General features: G+C 39.2%; 1 protein-coding gene across 2 annotated transcripts in view; it reads left to right on the top strand.

The window, feature by feature from the left end:
* LOC126954991 (cytosolic beta-glucosidase) overlaps window positions 1–14,008 on the top strand; it is a 124,802-nt gene that overhangs the window by 38,593 nt on the left and 72,201 nt on the right. For both annotated transcript variants that reach the window (XM_050791115.1, XM_050791114.1), the window contains exon 2: window positions 5,152–5,379. In XM_050791115.1, coding sequence (XP_050647072.1) covers window positions 5,152–5,379 — 228 coding nt within the window. The remainder of the gene's footprint in view (window positions 1–5,151; window positions 5,380–14,008) is intronic.

The following is a 14,008-nucleotide window of genomic DNA, read 5'->3' as shown; positions in this document are numbered from 1 at the left end:
TGTTTTTGCTTTTCTGGAGAACCCAGACTAATACAACATACTAGATACTCTATTTGTATCATCTTCTTGAGGAAGTAGCTCTCACAGCCTGTCACCTGCTCAAACAGACTGGGTAGTCCCTGTGTCTGTTGCATAGCTATCATCCTGGAAGTTTCCCTTTGCCTTTATACTCCTGCATGAGTTTGCAAAACAAAATACCTTTTGTCTGTGTTCACACATTCCTGATCTCTCTCTCTCTTTTTATAAGGACACTAGACATTTGGATAAGACCCTCACCCTTATAACATCATTTAACCATCATTACCTCCTTCAAGACCCTATCTCCAAATCCAGTCACACTGGGGGTTAAAGCTTTAATACATAAATTTTGAGGTGCCACAATTTAGTCCATATCAAATATGGTTTCACTGTGTCCCCACCCAAATCTCATCTTGAACTCTAGTTCCCATAATCCCTACGTGTCATGGGAGGGACCTGGTGGGAGGTAATTGAAACACAGGGGCAGTTACCTCCATGCTATTCTCATGATAATGAGTGAACTCATCTGCCTGAATTCACTCTGCACTTCTCCTTGATGCTGTCATGTGAAGAAGGGCATGTTTGCTTCCCCTTCTGCCATGATTGTGAATTTACTGAAGCCTCCCCAGCCCTGAGGCATTGTGAGTCAATTTGACCTCTTTCCTTTGTACATCACCCAGTCTCAGGTTATACCTTTATTAGCAGCATGAGAACAGAGTAATAAAATATCACTCAGTGATTTTCTTTGTCAATTTCTTCTCCTAAATTTCTTTTTTTCCTGGACCCTAGATCTTTATTTTCCTTGATTATATCATTGTTTTAGTAATATTTATCCTCCAGTACTATCCAAAGAGAGGAAAATTTTTGAGACCTCATATATCCGAAAAACATCTTTTTCCCATTCTCACACTTAATGGTTTGATGGCTGAATTGTGCTTACAAATATTGAGGAGTAATTTCCCCTCTCCACCCAAGTTTGAATTAAGCTAATTTTTTTGTTCTCTCTTTCTGCAGGTCGAGTTTGTCTCTAGTTCTTGCGCAGGGTATGAAGTCCTTGCATACTAGCTTTTTGTGACAATCCCTATTTATACTTTTCATCTTTGGTGCATCTTAGACTTTGTCTCCTTTCTCCCTTGTTCCACAAGCCATTAAAATAAAAGCTAAGAAGGTCTGAACTTGGCAGACACTCCCAGTACAAAAGCCTGCATCACTACTCACTTATGCCTCTGAATTACCCCTCCCTCTTTGTTTTTGGAACACCTAACCTCTGCTAGATTAACAATGCATTTAAAAATGTATTTCCCGGCTGGGCGCGGTGGCTCAAGCCTGTAATCCCAGCACTTTGGGAGGCCGAGACGGGCGGATCACGAGGTCAGGAGATCGAGACCATCCTGGCTAACACGGTGAAACCCCGTCTCTACTAAAAAATACAAAAAACTAGCCGGGCGAGGTGGCGGGCGCCTGTAGTCCCAGCTACTCGGGAGGCTGAGGCAGGAGAATGGTCTAAACCCGGGAGGCGGAGCTTGCAGTGAGCTGAGATCCGGCCACTGCACCCCAGCCTGGGCGACAGAGCAAGACTCTGTCTCAAAAAAAAAAAAAAAAAAAAAAAAAAATGTATTTCCCACATGTAATCCAACAATCATAATTGCTTGGAGGATGACTCTGAGTATGTAGTCCACCTGGAAACAGTAGTCATCATAAAGGACACCATGCTTTTAGAATGTGGGCATAATTGCAATGGGAGATAATTTCTAATGGACAAATGAGTTATTAATATCATTCATATAGTAATATTTACGTTAAAAGTAATAACAAATACTGGTCTTTATATGATTTTTATCCAATTTCAGTTATAATTGTTAGTTATCAATTTGAAGTTTAGTTTTTTGTAGAAACAATGTTGTTTAGTTCTGCTTTGTCTAGCTAGTACATGTGGAGAATGAGCGACTCCACCTCAGTACATGTTCCTGCTAAGTGACATTGACCTGTTAAAATTGTCAAACCTTGTTTCAGTTATGTTAGCTGTACTACTTTCCAAAGTGTATAAATTATGTTTTGCACTTCTTAGTCTTGACAAATGAAGTAGTTTGGTCATCAGTTGACTTTTTCTTCATCACTCTGTGTAATTATTACTAAGAGCAGCATGGGTCAGTGGCAGAATCTTAGACTTCTAAGATCTGAATACAAATCTTAGCGCTGTTACTTACTAACGGTGTGATCTTATTCAAGTTACTTGTAAGTGATGTGGTGAAGCCGGCTTGTGCTGGCTCACGAGAGCCTATTGAGTTTGTGTGAGCTGATTCTTTAACACGGACTTTATTAAAAATTATTCATATAAGCTTACAGGTAAATAATGTATATCAAAAACAAAGTTAGTAAACACTTAAAATCATTACTTAGCTAATTACCAAATTTCACTGTTTTCTGTGGTCTTGAGGTAATTTAGATCTCTTGTATCTCAACAGGAGAAACACTGTAATATGGTGTGCTGCTACTGCTCATCTTTTCCCAGCTCTGCCTTTAGTGATATCATGGTTGCAGAAATTGGCTGGTACTAGAAGTCATTATATGATTTATTGTTTTGTTAGTTGTCTAGACCTTAAAAAGTGATAGGAAACATGTTAATAATACAGATTCAACTTAAAAGTAAGTTATGTTTGTGGCTGTGGCGTTGTGAGTAGCACCAAAAATTGAGGAGAGCTTCCAGTATTTGAAAACTATTACCTGATTCAGCAGAGAAGTAGCTCATGTCACTGGTTAAAAGTGAAGTTTTGGTACATCTTTTGTGTTCTTTTCCTTCTGCCTGTGAATATAAGCAAAAATATTAACCAAAAGTCATGTGATAACTACACACATTTGTCAAATTACAACTGTAGGTTGACTACTGATATGGTTTGGCTCTGTGTGCCCCCAAATCTCATCTTGAATTGTAATCCCCATTTGTTGAGGGAAGGACCTGTAATCCCCACACATCAAGGAATGGAGGTGATTGGATCATGGGAGTGGTTTCCCCCATTGTTCTCATGATAGTGAATGGGTTCTCACGAAATCTGATTGATTTATAAGTGTTTGAAAGGAAGCACTCCTCCTTCACTATTTCTCTTTATTTTGCCACCTTGTGAAGAAAGTACCTGCTTCTTCTTCCCCCATGATTGTAAATTTCCTGAAGCCTCCCCCGCCATGCAGAACTGTGAGTGAATTAAACCTCCTTTGTTTATAAATTACCCAGTCTCGGGTAGTATCTTTATAGCAGTGTGAGAACAGGCTAACACAGCTACCAATATGACTTTGCCAAAAATCTAAAAGGGCATTCTATGAGAATCAGTTGGTTATATGGAGCTCATAGAAAAGAGAATTGCATAGTTTATTATCTGTAAATTGTGTATTATGCATGCTTTATATCAGCAAAATTGATAATAAACATATATACATTTAGGTCTATGCTTATTTTTTAACAGATAGTGAGTTAAATATATACCAATACACCACTGCTTAAGCTGACATTAAGCTTTTTCATTTATTAAATGAATCATCCAAAACTATGAGCCTCATACTTCAAAAATTTTAGTTTTGCGTTTGTTCCTATTTCATTCTATGAATACCACTCTTCTTTTATCTCCATTCCTTCTAAACCCCCTATGTCGACATAACTTGAGAGTCACTGGAATGTGTAAAACTATTTGCTTCTATAATTACATGGATCCAAAGTAAAATACTTTCGAATATTCGTAGCTTTTTTTTGTATAGGTATTTAGTATTCAACTTTGATATCAATGATCACTTTTGCTTTTGTCAGAGCTCCTTCTTTGAGCAGCCTCTTCTGTATCCTCATGGGGCCGTCCATGATTTCTTATCACTCCTGCTGTCCTGAGGTTGGAACTGGAGACTATACCGTATCCTTTTAGATCTGTGCACAAAATATGAGTATGTAGATGCTCAATGAGGACCTGGAGGACCTTCCTGTAATTGTTTTCATCTACTTTACTCTAGCTGTGACCTCTTTTCTTACATAATAATTATAAGATATTATACATTAGGCTTATAAAAAGGGATTGCGATATTATACATTAGGCTTATAAAAAGGGATTGAGAAAAATGTAATAAACAGCCCAGCATATACCTTCTACCTTTTTTAATGAATGAAACATAAGAGATACATTTGGGGGCCCTGTAGACCCCTCTCTGGTTCCACTTCCTTCTCTTTTCCTCAAAGGTGATCACTCACCTGAATGGATCATTCCCAGGCATGTGATACTTCTACCTCACGTGTATATGCTCAGAACATACATGGATTGTTATACATAGTTTTAAATACATAAAACATGATAAACACACTGGATATGTTCTTTTTATTAAATTAATGGACTTTATATTTTAGATCAGTTTTAGGGTTACAGGAAAGTTGAGCAGAAAAAGACCTCCTCTGACTCCAGCCCACATTTGGATACATGCCCTTCCCTGGTTTCTGAAAAAGAAAGGGCCTTTACATTGGCTGTTATGTAAGTTCCCCAAACAGGAGACACGACATAGTTCACTCTGGTATTCCCTGGACTTGGTGTCCTGCCTGACACATAGCATTTGCTGAATCAAGGGCAGTATGAATGAATGAATTTCAGATAGCAATATCATATCAACAATGGTGGAAACCAGGGCTCCCTCCCCTCCAGAGATGGACTGGACCATCACAGCCTCCATTGTCAGAGAATAGGAGAATAGGGTTTAAATATCAAGGGCCATACATAAAGTCTCGAGATCCTGTCATGTATAAGGACAAGGCGTGTCAGTCATGGCCGGGGGGAATGTTTGCAAGGAGGAGATGTTTCAACTCAGATATTTATAAGCCGGGGCCTGCCTCTGTTTACCAGCTGGGAGATCTTCAGATAATGAACCATGAAAGCCTGCTATGCAGCGGTGCTATGCAATAATTTTTCATTTGCCACCAGTCAGCTTCAGGGATCAAGGACAGCTAAACACATAACCCGCTCATGCATGTTATTTTAAAGGCGTATTTTAAAGTTGTAAATATGGTACATTGAGTTAATGAGGTATGTTCTTTTGGTGACAAATATTTACATTCCACATATGCCTCTTGATGTCAAGAGTGTAACTGTTTCATTTTCTTCTTTTTCTCAGGAGGCTGGGATGCAGATGGAAAAGGCCCTTGTGTCTGGGACACATTTACTCATCAGGGAGGAGAGAGAGTTTTCAAGAACCAGACTGGCGATGTAGCTTGTGGCAGCTACACTCTGTGGGAGGAAGATTTGAAATGTATCAAACAGCTTGGATTGACTCATTACCGCTTCTCTCTTTCCTGGTCACGTCTGTTACCTGATGGGACGACAGGTTTCATCAACCAGAAAGGCAAGTGTTTCTTAAAAATAGAAGGTTGCAGCTTTAATTCAAGGTTATTGCTGCAGTCTGGCATAATTAATCCAGTATGCTATTCTGCAATGTAGCTTTGAAATTGCAAGTTTTTAGAGTGATTATGGGATGAATTTTTTGAAATGGGTTTGCATTAGTTTTCACAGTAATATTTTGGTTTCCTTTGACTGTTGAGATCTTTTCTGGGGGTGGTGAGTGGGAGGGAGGTTAGACTAAGTGTTTTATTATATAACATGAGTGTTAATCTGAAGATAAATTTAAAAAATTTGTATTAAACTATTTTCAGTTGTGTAACCCTGTGATGAGTTATGAAAAGTCCTTAAGAACTTGAGATGATTCTAAGCACCTCAATTAGGGCTGAATTAGTGGAGCTAATTAACTAGCATAGGGATTAGCATCAAGGCCCCTGCAGTTCACTTACTTAAGGTTAAGTCCAGCTACATCACTTGCTATCTGGGCAAACATCTCTTGGGTTCCGTTCAGTGCCTCAGTTTCTCCATGAATAGAAAAGAATGCTGTAATAGTGACTAATTCAGAGAGTTATTGGAAGGTTAAATGAAATAATCTTAGTAAAGTGCTTAACGCAGTAGCTAACATTTAGTAAGTGTTAGCTATTCTTCTTCTTATGGCTTGTGAATAAAAGTACCACTCATCGCTCTATTGAATGCCTGTTATTTAGGAGGCATTTTTCACCCATTTTCTTTAATTCTCACCACCAGTAGGGAAGGCATAGTGATCATATTTTACAGAGGTGTATGTCCAAACCCACATATTTGGCAAATGGTAGATCTGTTATTTAAACCTAAGGTCTAGCAAGCTCTTTCTACAAAGCATGGTTGGAAAACAATGACCTGAAGGCCAAATGTGGCCTGTCACCTATTTTTGTTAATAAAATTTGATTGAAACATAGTCATGCCTGTTCATTATGCATCATCTATGGTTACTTTTCCACTTTAATGGCAGAACTGAGTAGTTGGGGCAGAGACCATATGGCCTGCAAAGCCTCAAATATTTGCTATCTGGTCCTTTACAGGAAAAGTTTGCCAACCCTTGCACTACAACATATGGTTTCTTAATGAAGATGCTTTATTACTACTTTGTCTTAGAAAAGATTTTACACTGTCCATAGGACTGGGACTAAGTGAAGCAATGAGGTGCCTAGGGCATAAAATTTAAGGAGAGCCTCTTAAATTTAAGGAGAGGCCTCACTTGTATGACTTAAGAGAACACCTGCCCGCCTCACCATACCTCCCACCCCAAGAACCTTCATTGATACAAAGGCATTATTCATGAGTAACTTATGTGATCCCCTATATAGAACAACCCTTGATGACAATTCCTAGATGGATTTGTGCACTTGAAAAGCTCATTTTATTTAAGGTGGGGTAATCTTTGCATCATGAAATAGAATTGCAACTCATGCACTCAGGTAGACTCAACCTCAGAGTAGCTTCCCTCATGTAGGGACAGTGCAGGATTAGCAGGTCCTTTCATTCCCTGATTCTGCAGACATTGGCCCATGACCAGTTGCTCCTGTTGAGATGTCTACTTTCTTGCCATCACTGACTAGTTTTATTTATGTTGAATGGGAGGTAATTTGTTGTTCAGTTTAAAAGTGAACTCATTATCTTCAATCTTCCTAATCCAACATCTGTATTCTCCCTTCTTTCTGGCACCACCATACTCCAAAGTCTAAAAAACAAAAGTAACCTTTGAATCCTTTCTTGTGTTTTCTTCTTCCATCTAATGGGTTGCTGAATATGGTCCATTCTAATTGTGACTTTTTAACTTATCTTCTAATCCCTCTTTTTGCCCCTGCCCTAGTTTAGGTGTTTATCATTCTTACAAGGACTTTTTGATATATTCTTGATGGATCTATGTGTTTTCCCCTTCTCTCTGTCCTTTACTTTCTATAAGACGTCATCATAGCAATTTTCCTAAAGCTCGACCCAAATCACATTGTTTTGATCATCTCCTGCTAAAAGTGAAGCAAGATGCACAGTGGCTCATGCCTGTAACCCCAGCACTTTGGGAGGCTGCGGCAGGTGGATCACCTGAGGTTGGGAGTTTGAGAACAGCCTGACCAACATGGAGAAACCCCATCTCTACTAAGAATACAAAATTAGCTGGGTGTGGTGGTATGTGCCTGTAATCCCAGCTATTTGGGAGGCTGAACCCGGAAGGCGGAGGTTGCCATGAGCCAAGATCACACCATTGCACTCCAGCCTGGGTAATAAGAGTGAAACTCGGTCTCAAATAATAATAATAATTTAGTTACCTAAAGCCTCAATATGCAGTCCATACTCCTTCATATATCATTCTAGGCTCAATTTGACTTAGACTTAACACCTCCAAAACTTTGCAGGCTGAAATTATCTCATGCGTATGATCATGTAATATCCCAAACACACATTGGTACAGGTCTATAATCTTTTATCTGTAAGTATAAGTAACCCACTACTTATTAAACATACCATGCAGTTTTCCACCTTGTAGGAAGTTGCTTAAGCTTTTTCTTCTGCCTAGAATGGGCTTTCTTTAACCCCAAGTATACCTACTGAAGGCCTGTCCTGCTGTTCAGGTCTAGCACAATTGCCCTCTTCTTTAAAGTAGTTCTCTATTCTAAGCCAGAAAAAAAATCTCTCTCTCCTCTCTCTCTTTTTTTATTCTCATAGCACTTTGCAAAGCTCTTAAGATGTTTCTCACATTCTTCATTGTTAACTGTTACTATATCCCATGTTAGACTATCGGTGCCTTAAGTTTAATTCAATTCAATGAAAGTGTGCTGAATGTCTATTGTGTCAGGGACTGTGCTAAGTACTCATGACATTCATATTAGAGAATCCCTGGAATTGTTAACAGTGTAATGGGTAGATAATTCTGCCTTGTTACCCTTGTAATCTAGTCCAGCACCATCCATGGAAGGGATTCAGTAAAAATTACTGAATTGGATTGAATTAGGTCAATAACAATCATAAAAATGACTCTAAGGGTAGTAATGCTTGCCTTTCATTGAGCATATAATATACAGAGCTCACCATGCAAACATTGCACATATTTTTGTTGATTTTAACGTTCATAACAGTCCTATGAGTAAGGGGCATCTCTAAACAGAAGGAATAATGTTAACATCGGAAATAAAGTTAGGCATAAATTTGCCAAAATGACAAATTTAGTTAGGTTCAACCTAGGCTTGTCTAACATAAAAAAATCTTCTATCTAGTCTAGGGCTCAGTCAGTCTGGCCAAACCACTTGAATTCTCTGTGCTACAGTTTCTCTGTTGGTTAAATGAAGTGGAAGCCTCATGGTACTAAAACTCCTTGCACTCATTCTAGGAGTTTGGAGTTTTTACTGAGCTTCCAGTTGGATGGTAAACAACCACAACAAAAACCAAAAACCCACCAACTTGTAGTATTGGTCCACAATGCCATATCTGAAGTTCTAAAATCCAAAAGGCTCTTATTACTAATCTTTCTAAAATTAAATTGGCAGCAAAAGCTAACTTGAATTGTTGTGAATATTTATTCTGTTTTTGAGAATATTGATTTATTTGACTGCAGACATATTAAGAGACACTGACTCAGATTCACTGAGAGTGTTAATATACGGTATATGCTCCTTGTTTCCTTTCTAAAACTCATTCTGTACTCATATGCCCCTAAGATTTTCAGATACAAGATTATATACCTGTCCCAATATGTCAACATATTAAGCTTTGAAAACCAACTTGAGATACTTAGAAGTTCGTAGAGGTACACTGTAGATCAGCAATCCAAGAGCAAGGAAACCGAAACCACCAGAGAGTGGAGGTGGTGCTACCGGAGCCATGGAAACCACCCGAATATTGTGGAGAAATTGCTCATGCAGATCTCATGTGGGGCTCACATGCCCGTAGCACTGAGCTTTTTGTATTTGGCCCTAGCTTTGGTAAAACCATAGCTGATTAATATTACAGGCTTTGCTTTGAACAAGAGGGCACTGGAGGTGCATCCAGGAGGTGGCATTTCAATAAGCAGTTGCTCATTCTTGTGCAGTGATCTGTGGAAGCAGTTGGAATGGTTTTAACTTGGAAAGGCCATCTCTTTTTTCCCATTTAAATATTTTCTCAAAAAGCATGTGAAGAATTAGAAAGTCCCTGTCACTGTTCTTCCCAAGGAACCCCCTTTCTGTGTTTGACTATCCATTTCAAATCTTGATTATAGGACATTTGGAAACTTGTAAAATTCTATGTCCCCAAACTAGAAGAATATTTTTATGAAGTGGAATTGTTACACAGACTGTCTCTTTCAAATGTCAGTTTTTCAAGGTTTAACAAGAAAAGATTGAGTTGGCAACTGAAATAATATATTCCTGCATTTTTCAAATGTTGAAGTACATGTTCATATCTGCCACAAATGTAAATTTCAGGCGATTAGTGGGAAGCCCAAGTATTGGAAATAAAAAAAGGGGGAATATTTGTGCAGAATTTAGTGCTCACTTTAAGATTTAAAATATGAGTGCTCTTAGCAGGAATGGTTTAAATAAATTAACTAAACAAGCATTAATCTTGTATTCTATGTTGGGCACTATAATAGACTGAAAATGGCCCTCCAAAGGTGTTCATGCTCTGATTCTTAGGAATTTTGAGTATATTAGCTTGCATGGTAAAACAAACTTTACAGATGTGATTAAGGGAAGGATTTTGAGAGGTGGAGATTGTCCTGGACTATCTGTGTGGTCCCAGTATAATTACATGGGTCCTTAAAAGAGAGAGGTAGAAAGATCAGAGTCAGAGAGAAGAGGTAAAAGCGATAATGATTACAGCAGAGGTCAAAGAGAAGAGATGAGGATAAAGATGGGAGAAGAAGCCATGAGGGAAGGAATGTAGGTGTCCTCTACCTCCTGGAAAAGGTAGAAAGATGGATTCCACCTGAGAGCCTCCAAAAAGAATGTAACCTTGCTGACATCTTGACTTTAGCCCAATAAACACTGTTTTGGACCTCTGGTCCCCAGAACTGTAACATAACGCATTTGTCTTGGTCCTGCCATTAAGTTTGTGGTACTTTGTTTTAGCAGCAATAGAAAACTAATGCAGACAGTGTGGCAAGAGAACACAGGAGCAGTTAAAGAAATTGAGGGGAGGTGGGGGATCACGAGGTCAGGAGATCAAGACCCTCCCGGCCAACCTGGTGAAACCCTGTCTCTACTAAAAATACAAAAATTAGCTGGGTGTGGTGGCACATGCCTGTAATCCCAGCTACTCGGGAGGCTGAGGCAGGGGAATTGCTTGAACCAGGAAGTCATAAGTTGTAGTGAGTTGAGATTGCTCTCCAGCCTGGGTGACAGAGCGAGATTCTGTCTAAAACAACAACAACAACAACAACAACAACAACAACAACAAACCCCCAAAAAACAAAAAACAAAAAAAAAAAAGAAAGAAAGAAAAGAAAAGAAAAGAAACTGATGGTGTGAATGGTGTGAATCTAGAAAGGTGTGAACCAAAGAAAGGTGTAAACTTGATGCACGATGGTAAGCATGAGATCAAAGTGAATTTTATGTTACTTTTTTGTTGAAGGAGGATTCTAGATCAATTTTTTTTTTAAAATTTGAGACATCATCTTTGCAAGTTCCAGCCATGCCCTCTTCTAAGGGAATTCCCCTATATCTTTGTTTTATATAATCCTGCTTGACTCCAGGTCACAACTGACAGGACAAAGGAAAGACATTTTCACTGGGTTGTGTATGAGCTGTGACCTCATGGAAAATATGGCCAAACCACTTGAATTCTCTGTGCTACAGTTTGCTCCATTATTTTCTTCCCTCAAGGATGTTCTGAATTGAGGTACTGAGAGGATGAGCTGGTTGGTGGTTGGCACTGGGGCACAGAAGTAGCTTTGGCAGGTGGGATGGCCATTTTGAGACCATGACAGATTGAGTGTGTAAAGAAAACTGGTTCTTTCTTAGGTATATATTTTTTGGTTTTGTCTCTGCTGCTCGAATCAGAAGGAAAAGCTGCTTCTGAAAGAAGAAAAGAAATGGAGCAGATGTGTTGAGAGAAGCTGGGATGGAAGAGATCAGTTTTCCCTGAGAAGCAAAGATTTTCTCAGCTCCCAACTTCAATTCTTTTGGCTTTCACTTGCCGTTATTTTCTGTCATTGAGTCCCCGATCTATTTCTGTCATTTAAAATAATGTCCGCTGCATCTATATCTACTACCCAATTGCCCCCAATGCCACCTTTGTATTTGAGTTCATCTGGGTTGGTTGGTTTTTCTTATATCCAAGAGACCTCTACCTCAAATATGTTTCATAGTTTCTAAGATCAAATACGCAGAAATGAGCTTAATTAAAACAGAGAAGATAATACTGACTATGAAAGAAAGCTATAGAAGTTTTAATCCTTAAAATAATCAGTTCTGTCCTAAATACCCAGAAGCAGAACGGGATCCAAATGACCTCTCAAAGTTTCAGAATCCCTGGATTGATAACAGGTGATCATTTAAAAAATACACATTTATTCAGATAATTTGTTTATCAGTGACTTACGCCATTCTGAAAAACAAAGTTAAGTAACTCTTTGACAAATTTATTCTCATTCAATACTCACATGCTCCTAAGGTGGCAGTATGAACATTCCCATTTTACAGATAGGATACTGAAGTGTAGAGAGACCAAGTGATTTGTCCAAGATCCTTTGACTGAGTTTTCTGGGTCTGGGGCTCTCCTCTTGAAAATCCCACTTTGGTCGGGCACAGTGGCTCAAGCCTGTAATCCTAGCACTTTGGGAGGCCGAGGCGGGTGGATCACGAGGTCAGGAGATGGAGACCATCCTGGCTAACACAGTGAAACCCTATCTCTACTAAAAATACAAAAAATTAGCTGGGCGTGGTGGCGGGCACCTATAGTCCCAGCTACTCGGGAGGCTAAGGCAGGAGAATGGCGTGAACTTGGGAGGCAGAGTTCGCAGTGAGCTGAGATCGCACCACTGCACTCCATTCTGGGAGACAGAGTGAGATTCTGTCTCAAAAAAAACAAAAACCAAAAAAAACAAAAAAAACAAAAACCAAAAAACAATCCCACTCCATTTCATGGAAAAGTTTCATTACGACATTGAATAAACTGTGTGATCGAGAAGTAAAGTGCTTAATTCTGGGATGGTGAATATTAATTATGCAATGCTCTGTTTCTCTGCTGTGCTGATGTGTGAGAAGAAAAATTTCTTAAAATTTACTTATCTTCATTTCAAAGGACGGTTATCATGTGGTTTGAATTACATCGATTGTCCATCATTAATGACTTCTCCACAAAGGGGGGAAAAAGGAATTTGATACTGTGATCAGGTCTGAAGTAGGTGACCATGAAGGCTGGTAAAATAGAGTCACATGTTTCTGGTACAGGAACATTAGTAAACATGAGAAGTGGGATGTCATAGTGAGAACAGCTTAGTCTTTATAGTGAGACAGACTGGGATTAAATGTGGGCCACGCCATTTGTCAACATTGAGACTTTCTGAATCTCAGTTTTCTCATTTTTAAACAGGAATAAAAACACGCATCTCTAGAGCTTAGTGCTTGGATTTGGCAAAAGCATGACATCTGGTACATATAGTACGAGTTCAATAGACGAAAGCTAATATTATTTTCATGTTCAAAGTCAATGGAAAGGGTTGGTTATGAAAACCCTCTCATACCAACACCCAGATTATTTTATCATATTATCTTTAGATATCTCATTTACAAATGTAGAAATGTGGGTTTACAGGGGCCCAGGGGTGGGATGGTGAAATACTCTTTCATTGAGAGAAAAAAGGAAAGTTTATAAAATTTCATGAGTATATTCATTTTTACTGCTACTGTAACAAACGATCACACATTAGCTTCTTAAAACAACACAAATTCGTTACCTTAGAGTTCTGTAGGTCAGAAGTCTGTCATGGGTGTCTGTGAGGTATCAAGATACCTGTAGGGCTGTTTCTTTCTGAGGCATCTTTGGAACAGTCTGTCTCTTGGTGCATTCAGGTTGGCAGAACTCAGTTCCTTGTGACTGTAGAACTGAAGTCTTTATTACCTTTCTGGCTATCAGCTAAGGACTGTTCTCAGCTTCCAAAGGCCATCTGCATTCCTTGGCTCGTGGTCCCCTACCTCTATTTTCTTTTCTTTTCTTTCTTTTTTTTTTTAATGAGACAGAGTCTCACTCTCTTGCCCAGGCTGGAGTGCAGTGGCCCAATCTCGGCTCATTGCAAGCTACGCTTCCCAGGTTCAAGTGATTTTCTTGCCTCAACCTCCCGAGTAGCTGGGACTACAGGCACGCACCACTACACCCAGCTAATTCTTGTATTTTTTTTAGAGACAGGGTTTCACCATGTTGATCAGGCTTGTCTCAAACCTCTGACCTCATGATCCACACGCCTCTGCCTCCCAAAGTGCTGGGATTATAGGCATGAGCCACCGCGTTTGGTCCCCTTCTTCCATTTTTAAAGCCAGCAATAGTGGGTTGAGTTTCTCTCAAGCTGCCACTTCTCCTCTTCTTCCATTGTTGCGTCTCTCTGACCTACTCTTCTGTCTTACTCTTCCACTTCTAAAAACTCATGTCTTTATATTGTTTCCACCTGGACACTCTAGAAAACTCTT

Source organism: Macaca thibetana, chromosome 5 (genome assembly GCF_024542745.1).
Source record: "Macaca thibetana thibetana isolate TM-01 chromosome 5, ASM2454274v1, whole genome shotgun sequence".
Taxonomy (NCBI): domain Eukaryota; kingdom Metazoa; phylum Chordata; class Mammalia; order Primates; family Cercopithecidae; genus Macaca; species Macaca thibetana.
Note: the sequence above shows the minus strand (reverse complement) of the source record. Positions and strands in the feature narration are given on the sequence as shown.